This window comes from Sceloporus undulatus, chromosome 4 (genome assembly GCF_019175285.1).
Source record: "Sceloporus undulatus isolate JIND9_A2432 ecotype Alabama chromosome 4, SceUnd_v1.1, whole genome shotgun sequence".
In the NCBI taxonomy this organism is placed as follows: Eukaryota; Metazoa; Chordata; class Lepidosauria; order Squamata; family Phrynosomatidae; genus Sceloporus; species Sceloporus undulatus.
In genome coordinates this window covers 19,836,289-19,859,344 of record NC_056525.1, presented here as the reverse complement: position 1 = coordinate 19,859,344, position 23,056 = coordinate 19,836,289, and the positions used below count along the sequence as shown (strand labels likewise).

Genomic DNA, 23,056 nt, shown 5'->3' with positions numbered 1-23,056 from the left:
CCTTTTCTTTGTAGCATTTCATCCCTATATAGAGCACCCACTTTGTAAATGGAGGAGCTGTAGCTTTAATGTAGGGAGGAGTGACATTTTTGCTGGGTTTGTGTGTGTGTGTGTTTCTTTTTTCTTCAATATGAACTTTCCAAAAATTCTCAAATTTACTTTACAGATTTGATGAGACTCAGTGTTGATCACCTAAGGACCCTGCTGGGCCATAGTCTAAAATAAAACAGACTTTTCAAAACTTCGGGGTCTACCTCCTCTACTTGAAGAGGGGAAGGAGATGCAAGGGAAAATATTTAGTCAGAATACCTAGAAGGGGGAAGAAATGAGAGAAAGAGAGATGAAGACACCTTAGGATATAGTCTTTTTCTCTGTCTCTCCTTTTAACATCTCTCTCTAAGGATCTAGTGTTAGCATCTGCAACCTTGTAGGAGTGCCTGCTGTTTGCTTCCTCTTATCCAATGCCTGTAGGTCTGCAAAATTTCAAATCATAAAGGTGTCATCAGTCTCCACCATGCTCCATTTGAAAATCTCCTACAAATTCTTCCCCATTGGGGATGTTAGAAGTGCACTGAGGCCAGGGGTGAGGATCATTTTTTGCCTTGATGGACCACACTGGATCATCTTGGTGCACCAAAAGTGACATGCAAGCTCCAGGAGCAGAGATTCCACTACATCATTAGGAGGAACTTCCTGACAGTAAGGGCTGTTCGACAGTGGAACACACTCCCTCGGAGTGTACTGGAGTCTCCCTCCTTGGAGGTCTTTAAGCCGAGGCCCTTGTGGTCTCTTCCCACTCTACGATTCTATGATATCATACCACTTCTGGTTGCTGTTCTTTTTGGCCAGGATGTTTTTCAGTATTTTAGGCAGACAGAAGGTTGAGTGGGAAGAGGAGCAAGTTAAAATGATGCATTTATGGAGCCATTTTGAAGTGACAATTGTCCCCAAAATCACCTCCCTAAAATTAAGTTTGGGCTTTCATGGAGCTTTGAAGATCTCCTAGAGGGTCTTCAAAGGCAACAAACATGGAGTCCAGAGGCCACACCTGGCTTATAGGCTATACTTCCCCACACCTGGCTTAGGTCATGCATTGAATCAGCCTTCCCAAATCTCGTACTCTCCAGATCTGTTGGATTACCACTTCTAGAACCCCACAGCTAGCTGGGGAATTTTTGGAATTGCAGTTCAGTAAGCCTAGAGGATACCAGTTTGGGATATGTTGAGCAAGATAGCCTATTTTGACAACAATGTGTTTAAAAACTCCTAAGCGTTTAGCAGAATTTAACAGGATCTCTACTCTTCAAACGTGTCATCAGGAATAAATCCAGTTAAATCAGCAAAACTTCGACAGGAGTCAGTGCATTGTGTCTAGTATAAATAATATTCCTTTCACAAACAAATACTCCATTGTTGTAGATAGTCTTGAAATAAGAAGACAAGATATTGCATTTCTGTCAAGTTTTATGATCTATGTGTTGTTGTGTTCCTTTAAGGTCTTATCTGCACTGCAGAAACAATGCACTTTGGTGCTGCTTTAACTGCCATGGCTCAATGCTATGAAATTCTGGGGTTTGTAGTTTTCTGAGAGATTTTAGCAAGCTCTGGTGCCACAACACTACAAATCCCAGGATTCCATATGATGGAGTCATAGCAGCTAAAGCAGTGCAGATTAGACCCAAGTTGTTTCTGACTTAAGGCAACCCTATCACAGGGTTTTCTTGGGAAGATTTGTTGAAAGGGGGTTTGCCATTTGCTTTCCTTTGAGGCTGAAAAAGTGTGATTTCCTCAAGGTCACCTAGTGGGTTTCTGTGGCTGAGCAGGGATTTGAACCCTGGTCTCCCAGAGTTCTGGTCCAATGCACAAACCTCTACCCACCTGACTAAAGTGTAAATGTCTTGCTTCTTTTCCCTGCAGCTGGTTGGCTTGCACAGATCCAAGAGATGTAGCAAGAATTGAAAGCAAAACTGTCATTGTCACTCAGGAGCAGCGAGACACCATCCCACTCCCCAAAAGTGGAGTAAGCGAGTTGGGACGCTGGATGTCAGAAGAAGATTTTGAGAAAGCCTTTAGTGTCAGATTCCCTGGCTGCATGGCAGGTAATGGCATGAGAAAGATTATTCATGATTAGAATAAAACAATATCTTCTTCCCATTCATGGGTATGATAGCATATCCTCCAGTGTTTCACAGATAAAAACCGTGACACTTATAGCCAGGTAATATCAGTGTGATCAAGATAGCAAAAGTAATTATTAGTGACAAAAAATACACAAGATAGGAATGATTGCTGCAGTTTGCTTTCACTCAAACCTACAAGGAAGGACAATATTCTGCCCTTTCTCTCCTCTCTCTACTCCCTCCTGCTGGGTTAACTGAGTACAAACTATTTTTGCACTTTGAACTCAATTTGTAGCAATTGAAGTAAGTTGAGGAAAAATGAAGAAAATTGGAGGAAGGAAGAGAAACTAGGACATTTTAAAAGCAGATGAAAAAGTGGGACTGTAGAGGATTAATTGGGACTCTCTCTGTTAAATTAGGACAGTATGTGACAGAAGCACATAAATTCAAATAATGGACACGTTCGAAGCCAGTATCATCTGGTGGTTTGAGTGTTGGATGAGAAAACTGGGAGACCAGGTTTAGAATCCCCTGCTCAACCATGCTGTAGGTGATATTTCAGAAGAAAGAACTTGTAAAATCACCTGAATTTGCCTTGCCTAAGAAAACATGATGAAATTCATGGTATTGCCATAGGCTGATAGACAACCAGTATGGTATAGTGGTTTGAGAGCTGGGCTATGACTTTGGAGATCAGCGTTAAATTCCCAGCATGGCTGTAAAACCCTCTGAGTGTCCTTAGGCAAGTCACACTCTCTCAGCATCAGTGGAATGACAAACTTAGAAATAAATGTTGCCAAGAAAACCCCACAGTAGAGTCAACTAGTGTTGCATAAGTGGGAAACAGCTTCATGACATGCAGCAACAAATGTATTGATTAATTTTTTCGACATAGCTGACTCTGGCCAAATAGGTCCTGCTGGTTTTTGAAGCACAACAGAAACTTTAAAATCATGTGAAAAGTGAAATGTATCCCATGACTCATCTGCTGCCCAGAGGGTTTTTTGTGTGGTTCCTGAAAACCTCCTGAGCCCCCTTCCATTGCCAAAAGAATTGAGCCCAAGCCAGATAAACTTGTCTTCAGGGAGCACAGCTCTAGGAGTTACAGTTCTCCATTTGATTGCTGCCCCCATTATTATTATTATTATTATTATTAACCTTTATTTATGAAGCTCTGTAAATTTACACAGCGCTGTACATGCAATCTTTTTAGTTAGACGGTTCCCTGCCCTCGGGCTTACAATCTAAAAAGACATGACACAGAAGAAGAAGGGAGTGGTGGAGGGAAAGGGTAAACAGTTCCTCTCTACCTCCAAGGCCTGGACCAAGGCAGATGGACTGGAGGGAGGGCTTGGCTTCAAAATGGAAGGTTAATCTTCATCCAGGGAAAATACATACTCTCAAGTAGGATAATACATATACAATACATAGCAATACAGGAAATGGTTCGATAAACAGGCAACAAAAGAACATCAGATAGTAAGCGACAATTATGCAATGCCTGGGAAGGCTTCTCTGAACAGGGTGGTTTTCAACTCCGTTTTGAAGCTAGTTAAAGAAGTGATGGCTCTTGCTTGTGGGGGAAGAAGGTTCCAGGAGTGAGGGGCAGCAAGTGAAAAGGGGCGAATCCGGGATGGGGCAGAGGAAATCCTGGGCTGAGACAGGAACCCTTGACTACCAGAACAGAGGGCCTGAGTGGGAAGGTGAGGAGAAAGAAGGTCTGATAAGTAAGGAGGGGCCAGTCCATGGAGGGCTTTGAATGTCGACAGCAGGATCTTGTACTGGATGTGGAAAGGGAGAGGGAGCCAGTGAAGGGATGCCAACACAGGAGAGATGTGGTCAGAGCGGTGGGTGGAAGTGATAATGCGTGCAGCATGCCCTAGTGATCTCATGACTGGATTACTGTAATGTCCTCCTGGCTGGGCTTCCTCTTTCTCACCTCCGTCCTTTAATCTCTGTCCAGCATTCATGTCCCCCCACCTGTCAAAATAGAGAAGGCTTCTCTCTTTTTCATTTCTGGATAAATGGGTGGGTGTGAGAGTCTAGGGTGGAAAATGATACATATGTGTGGCATCTGCTTCCCTCAAGAATTGCCTCCATCTGTGCTCTATCATATTAACTCCAACTCTCTGCAAAAAAGAAATGAAACTACAGCCTTGTTTCCTGTGCACAGCTGGATTTCTTGCAAAAAAAAAAAAAAAACCCTGTCTATCATCTGTCTGTGTGTCTTCCTACCTACCTACCTACCTATTTTATATCCCACCTTTCTCCCAGCATAGGATTGTTGGCTTCTTGTTGTTCCTGTCTATCTTTAAGTGTCTGAATCCCTGATATGCCATGGAAACTGACTCAGTCATCTGCAGCAAGTCATATTCTCTTAACTTCAGAGAAAGGCAGCAAGGGCAAACTTCCTCTGAAAGCATTATGACAAGAAAACATGGTGACAGGGTCACCTTAGGGTTGCCCTAACTCAGAAATGCCTTGAAGGCACACAACAACAACAACATCCTTTAGGCTCAGTGTAGCCAACAAGATAGGGAAATTATAGCTGAGACTTGCAGTAAACCCCCATCGTTAGCTCATACAAATTGGAATTTACAAACGTGCTGCTATATACCTGCTTTTGACAGCTGCCAATCACCTTTAAAGGTATTAGTATTCAGCTTCTATTTTATAAAATACTTCTAACATACCAAAAAGGAAAAAGGAAAAGTAAAGAGTCTGGAGAGAATGTTTAAAAATGTGTGGAATAAGGAGCTGACACCGGCTGGAATCCTGCTGGTGCCATACACATAAATAAGGTCCCTTCTACAAGTGGTTGTACTTTACTTGGCCATTGTGCAATGCATATATTTAGTTCATGCTTGTGTAAGTGGAATTTCACATGTGTAACCATTTCAGAGTTGAGCAGCTGTAGAAGGCTAGGATTGGTAGTGGTAGAATTGCCCTCCACACTACCCAGAGATCATTTTAAGACATTTTAGAACAAATTTCTAAAATCAAAAGTTGACCTTCAGGGGTGCTGAAGTCCATGAAAACAGGTCTTGGAGCTCCATTTGGCACAGCGGTCACACTTGGACCACTCTGGTCTAAATTTTATTGTTAATCTCACTAGAGTAAAGCCATTTAATCAGTTGCATTTACCTGTGTGTTAACTCACCATCCATCTATTGATTCAATAGGTTTACTCTAGCTGGATTCCAGGATTCCAGCCATGCAGTTGCGATGTACTACAGTGGACCCTCCACATTTGCTGGAGTTAGGGACACAGGACCCTGTGAAAGTGGGAAAACTGCAAATTAAAAAACCCAATATCTTTACCTGGGAGAGCATCTCTCTAGGAATCCTGAGGTCTTCCAGGACAATTATGTGGTCAAGATCTGCCAGAAGTTGACCATAAACTTGTGCTGGAGGATCTACAAGTGCCTAGAGAAGTGTTTTCTCCAGGAATCTCTAGGTCCTCCGGTGTGACTTCTGGCAGAAGTTGACAACAGAATTGCACTGGAGGACCTAGATATTCCTAGAGAGAGCATATTATTCAAATCTGTGAATAATCAAATCTGTAAAAGTCAAAGCTGCAAATGTGAAAGGCCAACTGTATTTTCTTCACTAGGGTTGCAGAAACAGCCACTGTGAATTCCCTGTTACATAAGGGAACAATGATCAGACACAGTTGATTGTACATTAGAATTCAGCAGAATGGTGTCGTGCAATCACTGTGTGTAAACTTACACTATATAAGCATAGTGAATGATCTTGGCCATACATTTCCATAGTTGCTGTTTCTAAATCTCTATTCTGTTTCTTTTTGGAGGACGCACCATGTATGTCATTCCATTCAGCATGGGGCCAATTGGTTCTCCTTTGTCAAAGTTTGGGATTCAACTGACGGATTCTCCTTATGTGGTGGCCAGCATGAGAATCATGACACGGATGGGAACATCGGTCCTAGAAGCTCTTGGCAATGGTGAATTTGTAAAATGCCTCCATTCTGTTGGGTGTCCTTTACCTTTAAAAAGTAAGCATATTTCAAGCCAAGATGTACAATCCTTATTATTGTATTGATCTAGCACACTATTCTGGCAGATTTATTTTTCAGATTTTTCAGGTATTAATTTTATTAAGACATTGAACAGTAGTAGATCAGAGATTGCTCATTAAAAATGCCACCAACAGTGTCATTTCAGGCCTGTCATTTGCCCTAGTTTGGTTGTGCAAGTTAAGTACTGTATGGCTTTGGATCCACAGAAATGGATTCCTTACATCTCTGTTGGAGAAAATACAGTGGACCCTCCACAGCCACTGGGGTTTGGGGCACTGGACCTCTGTGAAGATGGAAAAACCGCAAATAAAAAAAATGTTGGGTTTTTTTTAACCTGCAAGAACTATTGTCTAGGAATCTCCTGGTCCACTGGGGCAATTCTGTGGTCAAGATCTGCCAAAAGTTGACCATGAAATTGTGCTGGAGGACCTTCAAATGCCTAGAGAAGTGTTCTCTCTAGGAATCTCTAGGTCCTCTAGTGTGACTTTTGGCAGAAGTTGACAATAGCCATGCTGGAGGACCTAGAGATTCTTAGAGAGAACATATTAATCAAATCCATTAATAATGAAATCTGCAAAAGTCAAAACTGCAAATGTGGAGGGCCAGCTGTAAATGATGTATTGGCTATTTTTGAAGGCAGTTGGCCACTACTGTAGTGGTCAAGTACTAGCTGTGCAAAGAGCATTGCAGGGACACCTAGTGACAGAAAACAAGAATTGCAACTCTGCTTTAGTTATTGCACTAAAGCAGGGAGAGGGGGGTAAACATATATTCCAGTTTAGAAATGATGCATGATAAAATAGAAAAGTTACATTTTTCTCTAGGTAACTAGTAACAAGATGTAACAAACTGTCCTTTGTATTTTTAGGGGCTCAGGTAAATAACTGGCCATGTAACCCAGATTTGACTCTAATTGCTCACATCCCCGATCACAGAGAAATCATTTCTTTTGGAAGTGGTTATGGAGGAAATTCCCTGCTTGGAAAAAAGTGCTTTGCTCTCAGGATTGCCAGTAGGATTGCCAAGGAAGAGGGCTGGCTTGCTGAACACATGCTGGTAGGAAATATTTTAATACTGTAAATACATTATTTAAGACCCTGTCAATTCAGCAGCTAGGGGGTGCTCACACTACATTTTTTAAAAAAACATTTAATTGGCAAGTGCTATGAAATGTTTTAAAGCACTTCACCTTAGAGCCAAGCAAGATCTGCACACAGAAATGAGTATAGCAAATACTTTACTTTCCCCATGACCCCATAAAGAAAAGCTTTGAAGATGGACAACATGAAATAGAAAAACTAGTGAAGATGCTTTACCCTTTCCTGCCTTCGAGTTCCTGGCTTCAGTGCCCTCTTCACATCATCAAAGTTCCCTATATGTGTTTGCAAATCAAAATGACATAGTGTAAACTCTGATGATCAGGGTTTTGGCTGAAGTTCAGCCAACAATCATTCTATTTCTTCTAGTTTCTGTTTCACATTTTCAGCTTTGCATAACGCAAGAGTGCCAAGATTTTTGGACAAGGTTACTCCTGCATTTGTATCAATGACACAAAAAATGTACATACAAAGAGTGGCAAAACCTTTGACTGCATAGGTCATGAAAAGTAATGTATGGCACTCAAAGACATGGGAGTGCCACTCACTACCTGATGAGAAATCTGTACTTAGGGCAAGAGGCTACAGTTAGAACAGAACATGGAGAAATAGAATGGTTCCCAATTGGCAAAAAGGTTAGGCAAGGCTGCATTCTATCACCCTATTTGTTCAACATGTATGCAAAAAAATATAGGAAGAGCATGATTAGACTCAGAAGATGGTGGAGTAAAGATAGGAGGAAGCAACATCACCAATCTAAGATATGCAGATGACACCACACTACTTGTGGAAAACATCACAAACATCAGTTACTAAAGAAGGTCAAGGAAGAAAGTGCAAAGGCAGGCTTACTGTTGAACATAAACAAAAATAATAACCATGGAAGATATTAATAAATTCAACTTAGATAAGGAGGAAATCGAAGTAGTTAAAAGATTTCCCATACCTTGGACCAAACATTGATCAAAATGGAGACTGCAGTAAAGAAGTAAGAAGAAGAGCAGGAATGTGAAGGACAGCCATAAAAGAATCAGCTAATATCCTAAATTGTAAAGATATACAACTAAGCACTAAAGTCAGAATCATCCAATCTATTATATTCCCCATCACCATGTGAGAGCTGGACAGTGAAGAAAGCTGACTGAAAGAAAATCAACTTATTTGAGATGTGGTGCTGGCAAAGAGCTCTGAGGTTATCATGGATGACCAAGAAGAGAAACAAGTGGGTCCTTTAACAGATTAATCTGGAACTCTCCCTGAAAGCCAAGATGACCAAACGGAGGCTGTCGTACTTTGGCCACATCATGAGAAGGCATGGCTCACTAGAAATGACGATAATGCTAGGGAAGTTAGAAGGCAGTAGAAAGAGTGGAAGACTGCACACCAGATGAATGGACTCAATCAGGGAGGCCATGGGCTTGAATCTATAGGACCTAAGCAAAGCAGTGGCGGCCAGAAAGTCTTGGAGATGTCTCATCCACAGGATTGCAGACTCAAGGGCAGTTAACAACAACAAACAATAGCTACAGTCCTTAAAGTCATGCTGGCAGGGGGATTAAGGGAGTTATAGTTAAAAATAGTATATTTTCCAGTGGTAGAAAAATGCTACCATGTTTGACTACTCCTGACAACTAAAAATGCTAAATAGCATGGTTCTGAGAATATCTAAACAAGAGAAGTTGTTAGTTTGATCTTGTAGATGCTGACTTGTAGATCTCATTTACCATATATACTTGACTATAAGTCAACCTCATGTATAAGTTGAGAGCAGGTTTTGGGGCCAAAATTATGGATTTTGATATGACCGAAGGATAAGCTGAGGGCCATGTAATGAAGGATGTAAAAGACAAAGCAAAGGAAAACAATTCCAAAAAACCTACAGGCATAACTATTTGTGCTTATAGTAAAGGCTGGATGGATGAAAGTGTAGAAGAGGGTCAGTGCTTCCAGGGCAGACTAAACTTTTTTCGTTTACCAGGGAATAGTTACATGAGTAAAAGTACAGTATTTACATTGACCCATGTATAAGTTGACTCAGGTTTTGGGGGTCAAATTTTTAACCTAAATTTTTAGACTTATACATGAGTATATACAGTACATTTTATTACTTTGTGAAGTACCCAGATACTCAGCCTCCACTTTGTGAATGCAAGTATATATAGCTAGGTTGTAATCCAGTTTTAATGCACCTGAATAATTTGGGGATTTATGTGTATGTTAATTCTTTTACATTCTTCTCCCCACCTTTGAAATATTGAATATCATCCATATCCTGAACACCATTTGAATCCTTTTCTCCCACACTGTATGTTGAATAGTAAGTACCCCTGTGTTCAATGGGGTATACTTACATACAACTGTTTGTATGATTTCAACCTTAGTTAATAAGGTTGGGTCTTTGAAATATCTGGGTCTTTGAAATATCTGCACATTTCTTTGGGTCCTGCCCATAAACATTAAAAATTACAGCAATTGCTATTGCTGCTGCTTTTATTCTAATTTAAGAAATTGTAAATAGGAATGAGATGGTTTATAATTTTACAAGCATAAAGCAAACAAGTGGAAGAAATAAAAATAACAGGAATTACTTCTTCAATATATGACAGCAGCAGGAATATTTTTTGCTCAAACTTGGAGAGAAGCACTGATGATGAAAGAATGGCTTGTTAAGGTTGCTGAGTTAGCCCAAATGGTGAAAATAATGTGGGTACTAAAGGATAAGAAACTGAAAACTTTTTGAAAATTGGAAACTCTTTATAGACTTTTTGAGCAATAAAAAACTAACTATGTAATAATCTGTGAATCTGGTTATTAGTAATTTTAGCACAATATCTCTTTGATTTTAATTTTCATTACAGTCAGGCTTGGGAGGTCAGAACCCTACTATGTATTAGTTGTATGTCCCTTCTCTCTCTCCATCCTCCCTCTTCTCTCTTTTTTTTTCATTTTTACTTTTCTTTTCCTTCTCCCCACCACTCCATTTTGTAAAATCTTTGTTTGCATTGTAAGTTAGACTGTGTTAAAAATAATGAAAATTATTCTTAAAAAATTACAGCATCAGAAAAGGTTTATGGTAGTGGTAAGAGGCTTACAACTGGTTGGAAACAAGGCAATATATGCAACTGCTAATAAGGACAGGAGGATCTGGGGGGAAAACAATCAATAGTGGAAGCACTGTTACATTTAGGCATCATAAAATAGAGTAGTGTGTGTGTGAAGAAACCAAACAGCACCTTTGAAAGTGTTTTATTTTTGCATCAGCTTTTGCAGATAATAATCAACTTCTTCAGATGCACTTTAGATACTCATAAAAGCTCATACTAATATAAATTAATAAGGAGTTTATATACTACAACTATACTGCATTAGTTCTGTCTTTGCTTGGACTTCATTGCATTACACTGTGGATTTCTCGGTGCTATACTGCTGTTGCATCATTTGGAAACCGATTCTTTTCCGACTTAAAATAATCCATTAATGAGTACTAAACAACTTTAAGTAACCACTTTGATGCAAATGTCTTGTTCTGCTTCACTGTGATACTGGAAGCATAGTAGGCATAGTGGTGTGAGTATGGTTTCATTGGTCATCCCTTGGGGATTCCTCAAGGTTCACCTGCAGGTGAACCTCAGACTACTTCTGATGGTTTGGTTGGGAGGACACCAGGGCTCCCAAGAGTCCCCCAAAAGAACAGCTGTATACTGTCCTCCATTCTCTGGAGTACTTGTTAAAAAACATTATTTTAAACTTATATTAAACCTACTGTATATGCTCTACTATGTTGACCTCATGTATAAGTTGAAAGAAGGTTTTGGGGATAAATTTAGGGATTTTGATATGACTCGTGGATATGTCGAGGGTAAAAACTCAGGGTGTCAGTACCCTTCCTCCTCCTCCACAGCCCAAATGTTCCCTCCGGAGACAGCCGGGATGGGGAGGAAGCTTGAGGGGTGAGGGCCTGTCCTTCTTCCCCCTCTGCAGCTCGGGGCTTCAGAGGCAAGTGCTTGTCTTCCCTCCTCCTCCGCACCCTGGGTGTCTCCCATGGGGCAGCCTGGACAAGGCTTGGGGGGGGGGGGGATGAGGGCTTGCCTTCCCTCCTCCTCCACTGCCCAGCTGTCCCTTTGGGAGACAGCCAGACTGGGGAAGAGAGTATTATTGTATTGACCTATGTATAAATTGACCCAGGTTTTTTGGCTCAATTTTTTGGACAAAATATGTTGACTTATATAGGAGTATATATGGCATATTAAATTGTGTAGTTTTTATTTATTTTAATATAAAGGGAGTGGTGAAATAGCACAATTCTGCTGTGATGCTATTGAGGAATAATGTCTAGAGGGGTTCATGGATAATTTAAAGAGTAAATATACAAAAAATTGAAGAATAATATACAAAAGCAGAACTGGACAAGTGTTGGTTTGTGATGGGGGTATAGAAAAAGCTTAGAAAAAATGCTGGCAGTGGTGTGCTGTGTGTTCAGCTTCCCAATTTAGGGGGGAAATCGGGGTCCAGAATAGCATAGCTATATTATTGTGCACTTGTGCAGTTATGTCTTCTTGTTTGTTTGGTTTAAAAACCCCTGCTGGAGCAGAATAGATAGAGCAGAGCAAACAGGATGATGTAACTGGTATTGCCGTGCAAGAAAGCAAACACAAGAACTAATGCCACTGAAGTGTAAACACAGTAATGATGCAAAAGAGTGCATTACCTTTCCGCTACCTTTCTGAGGATGGGAGAAGCTCTTTTCAAGCAGAACAGCCTGAAACAACTAATTAGTATGATAAGCACTATAAGCTCAAAAGCGATGCCTGGTTCTTTCACCCTTCCCTTTCCATTATATCCTAAAACAGTTATCCCTTTGAAAATTTCTACGAATCAAAATTGGAAAGGAGGATGCTCTTTTAGTATAATATTGCAAGCGGGAGCCTAAGGCACTGAATTTGGCTATTCCCAGATGAAAAATCACAGCTCAGCCATGTGAGGTATTGCCCACCTGGGAACCTTTGGCAAGCCTCTCTCATTGAGCCTCACACCCTCCAGTTGTTTTATGAGCGCAACTGTACTGGTGAAGCTGATTTGTAAGAACTTCTGAAATAATGGGATTTTTTAGCTCTGTACAGATCCATAATCCCCAAGGCACCACTGTATCCCCAGTTAAGTGCAGTGTTTATAACACAGAACACAGAAGATTTGAACTGCTCTGGTTTTTCCAGTTCAGTGTGTACCAGCGCAAAAAATGTGGTGGGAAGGGCAAGAGGGGGAAATGGATTTAGTAAATCCTATTGGGACATTTGGCAGTATATAAAGTTGTTGTGCTCCCACTGGGACTAGGCTAGGGCTTCTCTAACTGTATATTTAAATGTTTGAAAGTAATATATTTAAATTTTTGAAAGCTCCTTGGCAGTGTCTAGAATATTTGACTGGTTGAGAGGATCCTGATTCAAAACCTCATTGAGTCATGAATCTCATTCTTTCTGTCTCAGCCTAATCATACATCACAGGTTAAATGTAGGCTGCCTAGAGCAATGTAATTTGAGAAAGGACAGGAGGAAAAGATAATAAATAAATTATCAATAAAGTATAATTAAACCAGAGCATACATTTTAGTTGAGAAATTCATTATCTGAAGATATTAACATTTCATATACAATGTTATATTCTAAAATCTAAACTTGTATTTCTTCCATGCTACTTTGTATAAAAAGAAAATTAAATAATGGGTTCACTCTTCTGTTTGAAAAAGGTCAACGATCAAGGGTAATTGGTTAGCAGGCAATACTTCAAATTCCTTAATGTTGTTATTACATATTGCGTGATGTGCTTATGGTGTTTGTGCTTTTTTTTTAAACAGATCTTAGGCATCACAAACCGAGAGGGTGAAAAGAAATACTTTGCTGCAGCTTTCCCTAGTGCATGTGGAAAAACCAACTTGGCCATGATGAATCCAACTCTGCCAGGATGGAAAATTGAATGTGTTGGGGATGATATTGCTTGGATGAAATTTGATGACCAAGGTGCCGATTACATTTTATAGCATTCATATGGAAATTGAAATGGTTGTGGGATCCAGTCAAAATTTTATAGAAAACCAAAACAGCCTCTCCTCAACAGTTTTTTCTGGGTCTGGTAGAACTGCTGGTGGGTGGGAAAGGGAACAGTCTCACTTTCCCACCTGGCCAGCAGAGCCACCAGATCCAGAAGGCATCCTTTTCTTCAGTGGCATCTGCACCCCCTGCTTCCCCTAATGATGCTCTGTACCAAAGGTTTGGGTATAATTTCCTGGTTCCTCTGTTTCTCGCTGTTAAAGTCAATTTTTGATTTCACCATATTGGACTCTACTTATAATTCTTAAAAAGGGTTTCCATATCATGCAATAGCAAGTATAACCTTGTAAAATGGCCCAAACCAAACTAAATGCATTGAGTAAAATCTGAAAACATGCTGGAAGAATCATATGTTACATGGTTGACATGGTAGCAAAGATAATTCAGGATAATTTCTCTGGATCAAAAAGAAACTGAAAATGTTTGTGTGACTAAAGTCTGGGGGACCCATTGTTTTCCATACACACAGAATGTCGAATTAAGCAGAGACATTCCCAATTAATCCTCTGTCATCCCACTTTTTAAGCTGTTTTTAAGATGTCCCAGTTCTTCTCTCTTCCTCCCATTTCCCTCTTCTTTCTCAGATTACTTCAAATGCTGCAAAATGAGTTTAAAATTAAAAAAAGTCATTTGCACTCAGTTAACTCACTGGGGAGAGAGGAGAAGAGAGGAGGGACAGAATCTTGCCCTTCCCTTATATTCAGGCAAGAACGAACTGTTGCAGTCTCTTCTGTCTACTCTTTAGTAACTTTTACCATCTTAACCGCACTTCAGTGTTCTTTGGCTACATGTGTCCCAGTTTTCATCTGTCAAATCTTGGAGGGTATGGTTTTCAGGAAATTATCAGATGGTAGAAAATATTTTTCTTGTTCTCAAACTCAGAATCATAGAATCATAGAATCGTAGAGTTAGAAGAAACCGCAAGGGTCATATAGTCCAACCCCATTCTGCCATGCAGGAACTCTAAATCAAAGCATCCCCAACAGATGGCCATCTAGCCTCTGTTTAAAGACCTCTAAGGATGGAGACTCCACTACACTCCGAGGGAGTGTGTTCCACTGTCGAACAGCCCTTACTGTCAGGAAGTTCCTCCTAATGTTGAGGTGGATTCTCTTTTCCTAGAGCTTGCATCCATTGCTCCGGGTCCTAGTCTCTGGAGCAGCAGAAAACAAGCTTGCTCCCTCATCAATATGACATCCTTTCAAAGATTTAAACAGGGCTATCATATCACCTCTTAACCTTCTCTTCTCCAGGCCAAACATCCCCAGCTCCCTAAGTCGTTCCTCATAAGGCATGGTTTCCAGACCTTTCACCATTTTAGTCGCCCTCCTTTGGACATGCTCCAGTTTCTCAATGTCCTTTTTTTATTGTGGTGCCCAGAACTGGACACAGTATTCCAGGTGGGGCCTGACGAAGGCAGAATAGAGTGGCACTATTACTTCCTTTGATCTAGACCAGGGGCAGGCAACCTTTTTGACCCGGGGGCCGGGTTGCTGTCCCTCAGACAACTGGGGGGCCGAAGCCAAAATACTGGGGGGGGGGCTGCGTGCCGGGGGTGGATCTTCCACCCTCCAGGGGCGGAGCTGCATGCCGGCGGCAGAGCCTCCGGCCTCTGGGGGCGGGGCTTTCTCTGCTCCTTTCCTCGGTGCTTTGCCAGGCCTGAGGTGTCCTCCGAAGGACACCTCAGGTCTGCCAAAGACCCGTGGGGAGGAGGAGGAGAACGAAGCCAACAGCCCCTGCTCCTTTCCTTGGGGCTTTGCCAGGTCTGCCGAAGCCCCACGGGGAGGAGGAGGCGTGTACCTGCTCTCTCCTCCTTGGTCCCTACCTTCCACCGAATGGGCTCCAAGGGGCTCTTTTGGCCAAAGGGGAGGGAGGCCGAAAGGAAGGGCTTGGGCACCCGTCCCAGGCCCTTCCCTTTGGCTCTTCCCTTCGGCCGAAAGGGCTCCAAGGGCTTGGGCAGGCTGTCTCCTGGGCTCCTTCACGGCCCTTGCAGCCCCAGGCCTCTCTCTCTGGAGGGAGGCCTGGGGTTGCATGGGCCGCGACGGAGCCCAGAGCGGCAGGCTGCCTCCGCTGGCTCCTTCTTAACCTCTGTGGAGGCTGCCGCCTCCACAGAGGCAGAGAAGGAGAGAGGAGGCCAGCGGCGGCGGCCCCGCAGGCTCCTTCTCAGCCTCTGCGGAGATAGCGGCCTCCACAGAAGCTAAGAAGGAGGGAGGAGGCCGGCAGCGGCGGTCTCCTACAGGCCCGCTGCAGCCCCTGGGCTCCGGTGACCGCAGCGGGCCTCCTACAGGCCCATCGCCAATTTTTATTCAAAAATGGTGGCAAAGTCTCGCGCGACCTTTTCCGTCCTGCCCCATGGAGCAGCGCGGAAGCGGGGGTGGCAATCTGCAGCAGGACCGGGCTGGGGCCAGTCCAAAGGCCTTGCTGGGCTGGATCCGGCCCGCAGGCTGGGGGTTGCCGACCCCTGATCTAGACACTATACTTCTATTGATGCAGCCTAAAATTGCATTGGCCTTGTTAGCTGCCGCATTGCACTGTTGACTCATGTTCAACTTATGGTCTACTTGGACTCCTAAATCCCTTTCACATGTAGTTTCATTCAGCCAGGTGTCCCCCATCCTATATAAGGAGCCCTGGTGGCGCAGTGGTTAAATGACTGTACTGCAGCCATTCACTCAAAACCACAAAATTGTGAGTTCAAGACCAGCAAAAGGGCCCAAGCTCGACTCAGGCTTGCATCCTTCTGAGGTCGCTAAAAGGAGTACCCAGACTGTTGGGGGAAAATTAGCTTACTTGCTAATTAGCTTACTTGCTGTTCACCGCTATGATCTTTGGAATAGCGGTATATAAATAAAACAAATTATTATTACAGTATTATTATTTATTAATTAATTATATCTGTGCATTTCATTTTTCCACCCTAAGTGCAGTACCTTACATTTCTCTGTGTTGAATTTCATTTTGTTAGCTTTGGCCCAGTTTTCTAGTCGGTTCAGGTCATTTTGAATCTTGATCCTGTCCTCTGGATATTAGCTATTCCTCCTAATTTGGTGTCATCTGCAAATTTGATAAGTATGCCCCCAATTTTGTCCTCCAAGTCATTGATAAATATGTTCAATACCACTGGCCCCAGGACAGAGCCTTGTGGCACCCCACTGGTCACTTCTCTCCAGAATGAAAAGGAGCCATTGTTGAGCACCCTTTAGGTTCGGCTGGTCAACCAATTATAAATCCATGTAACGATTGCCTTGTCTAGCCCACATTTTACAAGCTTGTTTGCAAGAATATCATGGGGAACTTTGTCAAAGGCCTTACTGAAATCAAGGTATACTATATCCACAGCATTTCCTTCATCTAACAAGCTGGTAATTTTATCAAAAAAAGAGATCAGATTTGTCTGGCATGACTTCTTTCTCTGAAACCCGTGTTGACTTTTTGTGATTATGGCATTGCTTTCTAGATGTTCACAGAATCTCTTTTTAATGATCTGCTCTAGAATCTTTCCTGGTATAGATGACAGACTAACTGGACGATAATTGTTTGGACCATTTCCCCCCTTTTTGAAGATGGGGAAACGTTTGCCCTCCTCCAGTCTGCTGGGACTTCTGTTCTCCAGGAGTTTCAAAGATTATTGCCAATGGCTCTGATATTACATTTGCCAGTTCTTTTAATACCCTTGGATGTAGTTCATCTGGTCCTGGAGACTTATATTCGTTTAGGTTAAACAGGTATTCCTGTACTATCTTTTTACTTATTCTATATTGAAATTCCTCTTTTCTGTCCTCTGCTCCATTTTCCTGAGGTTGAGCACCCTTTGCCTTTTCTGAGAAGACTGTAGCAAAAAGGTGTTGAGTAATTCTGTCTTTTCTCTATCCCCTGTTAGCATTTTGCCATCTTCTGCACACAGTGGACCTACCATTTCCTTCTTGCTTTTGCTGTGGACATATCCAAAAAAAACCTTTTTTGTTGTTCTTAACCTCTCTAGCAAGCCTAAGTTCATTCTGTGCTTTGGCTTTTCTGACTTTATCCCTACACAGGCTCGCTATTTCTTTGAATTCCTCTTTGGTGCTTTCCCCATGTTTCCATTTCTTATACATGTCCCATTTAGAACTTAGCTCAGTTGAAAGTCCTTTAGTCAGCCATCCTGGTTTCTTGAGACATCTCCTATTTTTCTTCCTCATTGGAATTGTTTGAAATTGTGCCTTCAGTATCTCCAATTTAAGAAACTCCCATCCATCTTGAACTCCCTTCTCTTTTAGTATTGCTGACCATGGGATCACACCCAGTATTTCTTTAAGTTTACTAAAATCGGCTTTCCTAAAGTCTAGAATGTGTGTCTGACTATGCCTGGCTTCTCCTTTCCATAGTATAACAAACTCCAGGAGAACATGGTTACTTCCACCTAAGGATCACACCACTTGCACCTCATTAACTATGTCATCCCTGTTGGTTAGGATCAGATCCCAAATAGCTGATCCCCTTGTTGCCTCTTCCACCTTTTGGACAATGAAGTTGTCTTCCAGGCTAGTGAGGAATTTGCTAGACCTTGAGGATTTGGCTGAGTTTGCCTTCCAATAAATATTAGGATAGTTGAAGTCACCCATCACTACTACATCTCTCCTTTCTGAATGTGTGGTCATCTGTTCTAGAAAGACATCATCCAATTCCTCAGTCTGACTTGGGGGTCTATAGTAGACTCCCACAATAACATCCTTGTTGTTTCCCTCCCCTTTAATTTTTATCCAGATGCTCTCCACCTGGCTTCCAGTTTTTATGTCCTGGATATCTCTTACTAGTGTAAAATTTCCTGATATATAATGCTATTCCTCCTCCTTTCCTGTTTGGCCTATTTCTCTTAAAAAGGTTATACTCCTCTATTTCTACATTTCAATCATGAGACTCATCCCACCAGGTTTCAGTGATGCCTATTATATCAAATTTGCTTTGTTGTGCCAGGAGTTGAAGTTCATCTTGCTTATTTCCCATGCTCTGTGCATTAGTGTAGAGACATCTAAGACCATGTGTTCCCTTTACTTGCTGCCTGTGCAAGTTCTTTTGCCTCCCACTTTTGGGTCCTTGCACTGTTTGCCTTGTTCCCTCTGTGTCAGTTTGACTATTTTCTCCAGCCCTTTTCCCTTCCAGAATACTGTCTCCCTCCCCCACATAACTCAGTTTAAAGCCCTCCTGATCAAATTCTTGAGACTATTGGCAAAAATGTTTTTGCCAACTGGCGTGAGATGCAACCCATCCCTTGCCAGAAGTCCCTCCTCATGGAACTGCAGCCCATGGTCCAAGAATCCAAACTGTTCTTGGCGGCACCATCTACGGAGCCAGTTATTTACATCCGCTATTTTCTTCTCCCTTCCTGGACCATGCCCTTCAACTTGGAGAAGAGATGAGATGGCAACCTGTGCATCCATCTCTTTCAACTTCCTACCCAAAGCCTCATAATCCCTTATGATATTCTGAAGGTTGTGCCTTGCAGTATCATTGGCTCCTACCTGAACCACAAGAAAGGGATAATGGCCAGTAGGCTTGACAAGTCTTGTCAGCCTCTCTGTCACATCACGGATCTTTGCCCCAGGGAGACAGCACACCTCCCGAGACATCTGGTCAGGCCCACAGTGCCTCTCAGCAAAGAGTCCCCAATGACCACCACACGCCTCCTCCGAGGCTTAGCGGCACCTGTTCCCTTTGGTGGAGCTCTCTGGGTCCCCTGCTCTGTCCCTGAGGTCTGTCCCTACTGCTGTTTCCTCAAAGCAGATTTTATATATAAGACATAAATTCCTTTAGTTTAAAGTTATTCCCTTTTCCATTTTTTTCTTCATGTTTGTCGGACAGTAATACGATTTTAGGTGAATATTGCTTATATCAGATTTACATCCATTGATAGCCAAGCAACGCTTACAACTAGGTCTGTACTGCAAAGATGCATTTAAACTTGTATTTAATTGCTTTGCATTTTTTTAGTGTTTGGTGTGAAGAAATGCTTTGCCTGAAGTGTATGTTAATTCATAATTCTACTGAAAAAATTCCCTGCAAAACTGTACATATTTGGGAATGGCTTATTTTTTAGCCTTTTAAAATCCATCATACTGAAGTGTGTATGAGTGGAAAGTCATGTCAGTTTCAGAAATGTCCTTTCACCAGACTCCACAGGACCTAACATGACCAGGAGAAAACCTTATCAGTTTCATGGCTGTAAAAAACATTACCCATCCACCTTTTTCCCTGCCACCATTTCCACTGCTGCATCAAGATGGAGGAAAGGGAATAATTGATCCCCTTCCTATCTCAAAGGCATATAAATACTCTAACAGAGTTATACTTTCATTTTAGAAAAAAGAAACTGTCAAGGTATCACATAAGACTTTCTCCCACTTTTGTGAATATTTCTCAGCAGTAAAGGAAATGACAACGGGGCTGGGATACCTATGAGATTGCATCCAAATCTTAGTCATACTTAAGGTGTGGGAACATCTCCTGCTCTCCCTGGAGGAAGTGTGGTGACATTTAAAGTGGGAGTAGCACATCTTGTGAATGCATGTAATGTGCATTAACGGGAGCAAGGAAAAGCTCCTGAGTGATAATTAAATAACCTTAAATGGGTGTATAATTTTGGCATAACAGAAAAACCGATATTGGGGAATAGAGATGTGAAAATCTGTCAGTTTTCCCCCCCATATTAAAATAGTTTAAACCTTAGGTACTTTCTTTCTTTGATAGCAATTTGTCAATTTTGGTAAATTCTTCAAAAATGAATTAAAATGATATTGTCCCAGACTTTGCATGAACTGAATCCATCAGGTATAGCTCTTTGTAGCATGGAGGGTTGCTGTGTGGGTCTACTTGCATGCCGTATGAGTGTACAGAATGAGGAGCCTGAAACAAACCGGGGGAGGGGGGGCTCCCAGAACTGGATATAGGGATGGTGAATCTATACAGGGTTTGAATCCAATTTTAAAAGTGAAATCCAAGGTGCTGAACCTGTTTGGGAGACTAAGGGTGGATCTTCACAGCAGAACTGCCATGGCTGAATGCTATGGGATTCTAGGATTTGTATTCTGGTGAGATATTTAGCCTTATCTATCAGAGAGGTTGCTGCCACAACAAACTACAAATCCCAAGATTCCCTAGGATGGAGCCATGGCAGTTAAAGTGATGTCAGACTGCATTAATTCTGAAGTGTAGCAGCACCCAGGGTTGGTCACCTTGAATAACTACTTTAGAACTTGGACTGAAATTCAGAACAAGTTCACCATCTTGCTGTCATGGAACACACCAGCAATCACTGAATGGTAACTGTGTGTGTGTGTTTGCATAACATGGTATCTGAAGCTCCTGACATTTTTACAATCCACATAGGTAATTTGAGAGCAATCAATCCAGAGAATGGCTTTTTTGGAGTTGCTCCTGGTACATCACTGAAAACCAACCCCAATGCTATGAAGACGATTCAGAAGAACACCATCTTCACCAATGTAGGGGTAACCAGTGATGGAGATGTCTATTGGGAAGGCATTGATAAACAGCTTGAACCAGGAGTGACACTCATGTCATGGAAAAACAAAGAATGGACTGTCAAGAATGGTACGAATAATTGTGGGGGAAACCTGGCCTTTTAGTTCAATGAGGCAATGGTAAAATCTGTATTTAATGCTGTATTTGTCCAGAGGAACCTTGTGCACACCCAAATTCCCGATTCTGCACCCCTGCCAGCCAGTGCCCAATTATTGATCCTGCCTGGGAGGCTCCTGAAGGAGTACCAATTGAGGGGATCATATTTGGAGGACGGAGACCTGAAGGTAAGAATTTCCAGAGAGATCTACCTAGCAAGCAAACCACTGCACTATTCTGTAATGTAAACATGTGGGGAATTGCACTGGAGGGACCAAAGACTGTAAACCAGCTTTCTGGGTTGCATGTATGCCCAGGGCTACATGTAGCCTATTTCTGCCTTGAATGTCACTGTATCATATGGACACATAACATTATAAATTCAATTGAAACCTAAGGGGGCATTAGAGACTTGTACCTAGCTACAAGTGATGGTGTCTTTCCCTCCCTTGCTTTCCCATCTATCTCACATAGTTCTGCACTTGCTTAGCTATGAATATGATACAGATTCTCACTCCTCCCCTCTTGCCTTCTTTCCACAAGATTTGAAAAAAATATTTAGGTATAAAGCATGCTCTGTCTCAGAGATGTAGCACATTTGGGCTTCTATATATTGGAGCGAACTGCAACCCTGATCAGCCCTAGCCATCATAGTTCATTGTGAGGGATAATGGAAGTTGTAGTCCAACAACATCTAGAGAGCTTCAAATACAACCTTCATTAAGGTTGCATTGTATTTCATTACTGCTATGAACACTTTGTTGTTGTTATGTGCCATCAAGTCATTTCTGGTTTATGGTGACCCCTAAGGCAAACCTATCATAGGGTTTTCTTCACAAGATTTGTTCAGAGGAGGTTTGCCATTGCCTTCTCCTGAGGCTGAGAGAGTGTGACTTGCCCAAGGTCACCTAACGGGTTTCATGACCAAGCTGGGAATCAAATTCTGGTCTCCAGAGTCATAGTCCAACACTCAGCCACTACACTATGTTGGCTCTTATTGTGTTGCACTTGTTTGTTGTCTTTTTTAGAAGTCAATCCTCAAAAAGAATTTTTTTAAAAAAATGTTCTTTAAGAAGGTGGGGGAAAGCAAATCCATGATTGTTGCAATAATGAGCTAGTCAGGAGGTAAGCCAGTTGTATTAGATGTTGCCAACATGCAGCTGAAATGAACCATATGGCTGCCATTTTCTACTACATAGAAGGACACATGCTCTTCCCCTGTTGCAACGCATGAAATTGTGTGCACACACACTGCTTCCAAAGGCCACCAGTGAGCACTCCACAGAACCTTCTAGATATAGATTCTTTCTCTCACTTTCCTACTGCTCATCAGTAGCTTTAGAGAGAGAGGCTGTTGCTAATGTAAATCTTCTTCTGGGACTAGGGTTGCCATAAGGCAGGACCTCCAAACTGGGACAAATGTAGGACAAATGTAGGGCAACATTTTCAAATGTAGGACACGTTTTTTAAAAATGGAGGACACATGAAAAAATTGATACTTTTTTAAAAATGTTAATATAAATGCATGTTTCTTAGGCATGCTCAAAATGGAGGACATTTTGGCATTATTCCTAGACAGAAGGCTGAAATGTACTTCTCTTTCTGGCCAACCCCCCCCTCCCCCCATTCTACAAGAACATTTCCCACTTCCAAGCAGGCATAGCATTTGCAAGATCACAGGCAGTCCCTTGTGCCATTGCAAACTACATTTCCCACTTCCAAGCAGGCATAGCATTTGCAAGACCATAGGCAGTCCTTTGTGCCTTTGAAAACTACATTTCCCACTTCCAAGCAGGCATAGCATTTGCAAGATCACAGGCAGCCCCTTGTGCCATTGAAAACTACATTTCCCACTCCCAAGCCTTCTTAGCAATTCCCCCCTTCCACCTTTTCCTTGCCCCATCCAACCCCCCAAACCCCTCGCCCCCTCTTTTCCCCAGGTATGTCTCAACTTAGGAGGGATTTATGGGACAGATCCAAAGCCTTTTTTCTTTTCTAATGGGGGCAAAGCCTTGAGAAGCCCTGGACCCCTGAGAAGAAGAGGAGGGGGCTTAGAGAGAGAGAGAAAGAGAAAAAGAA

The 23,056-nt window shown here is 42.1% G+C and overlaps 1 protein-coding gene across 4 annotated transcripts in view; it reads left to right on the top strand.

Moving 5' to 3' along the window:
- The window catches only part of PCK1 (phosphoenolpyruvate carboxykinase 1), a 30,272-nt gene that overhangs the window by 2,657 nt on the left and 4,559 nt on the right, over window positions 1-23,056 (top strand). For 3 of the 4 annotated variants that reach the window (XM_042465432.1, XM_042465430.1, XM_042465429.1), the window contains exons 3-8: window positions 1,918-2,099; window positions 5,935-6,138; window positions 7,031-7,218; window positions 13,111-13,273; window positions 20,726-20,950; window positions 21,034-21,165. In XM_042465432.1, the coding sequence (XP_042321366.1) occupies window positions 1,918-2,099; window positions 5,935-6,138; window positions 7,031-7,218; window positions 13,111-13,273; window positions 20,726-20,950; window positions 21,034-21,165 (1,094 nt within the window). The remainder of the gene's footprint in view (window positions 1-1,917; window positions 2,100-5,934; window positions 6,139-7,030; window positions 7,219-13,110; window positions 13,274-20,725; window positions 20,951-21,033; window positions 21,166-23,056) is intronic. The other variant, XM_042465433.1, reaches the window with a different exon arrangement.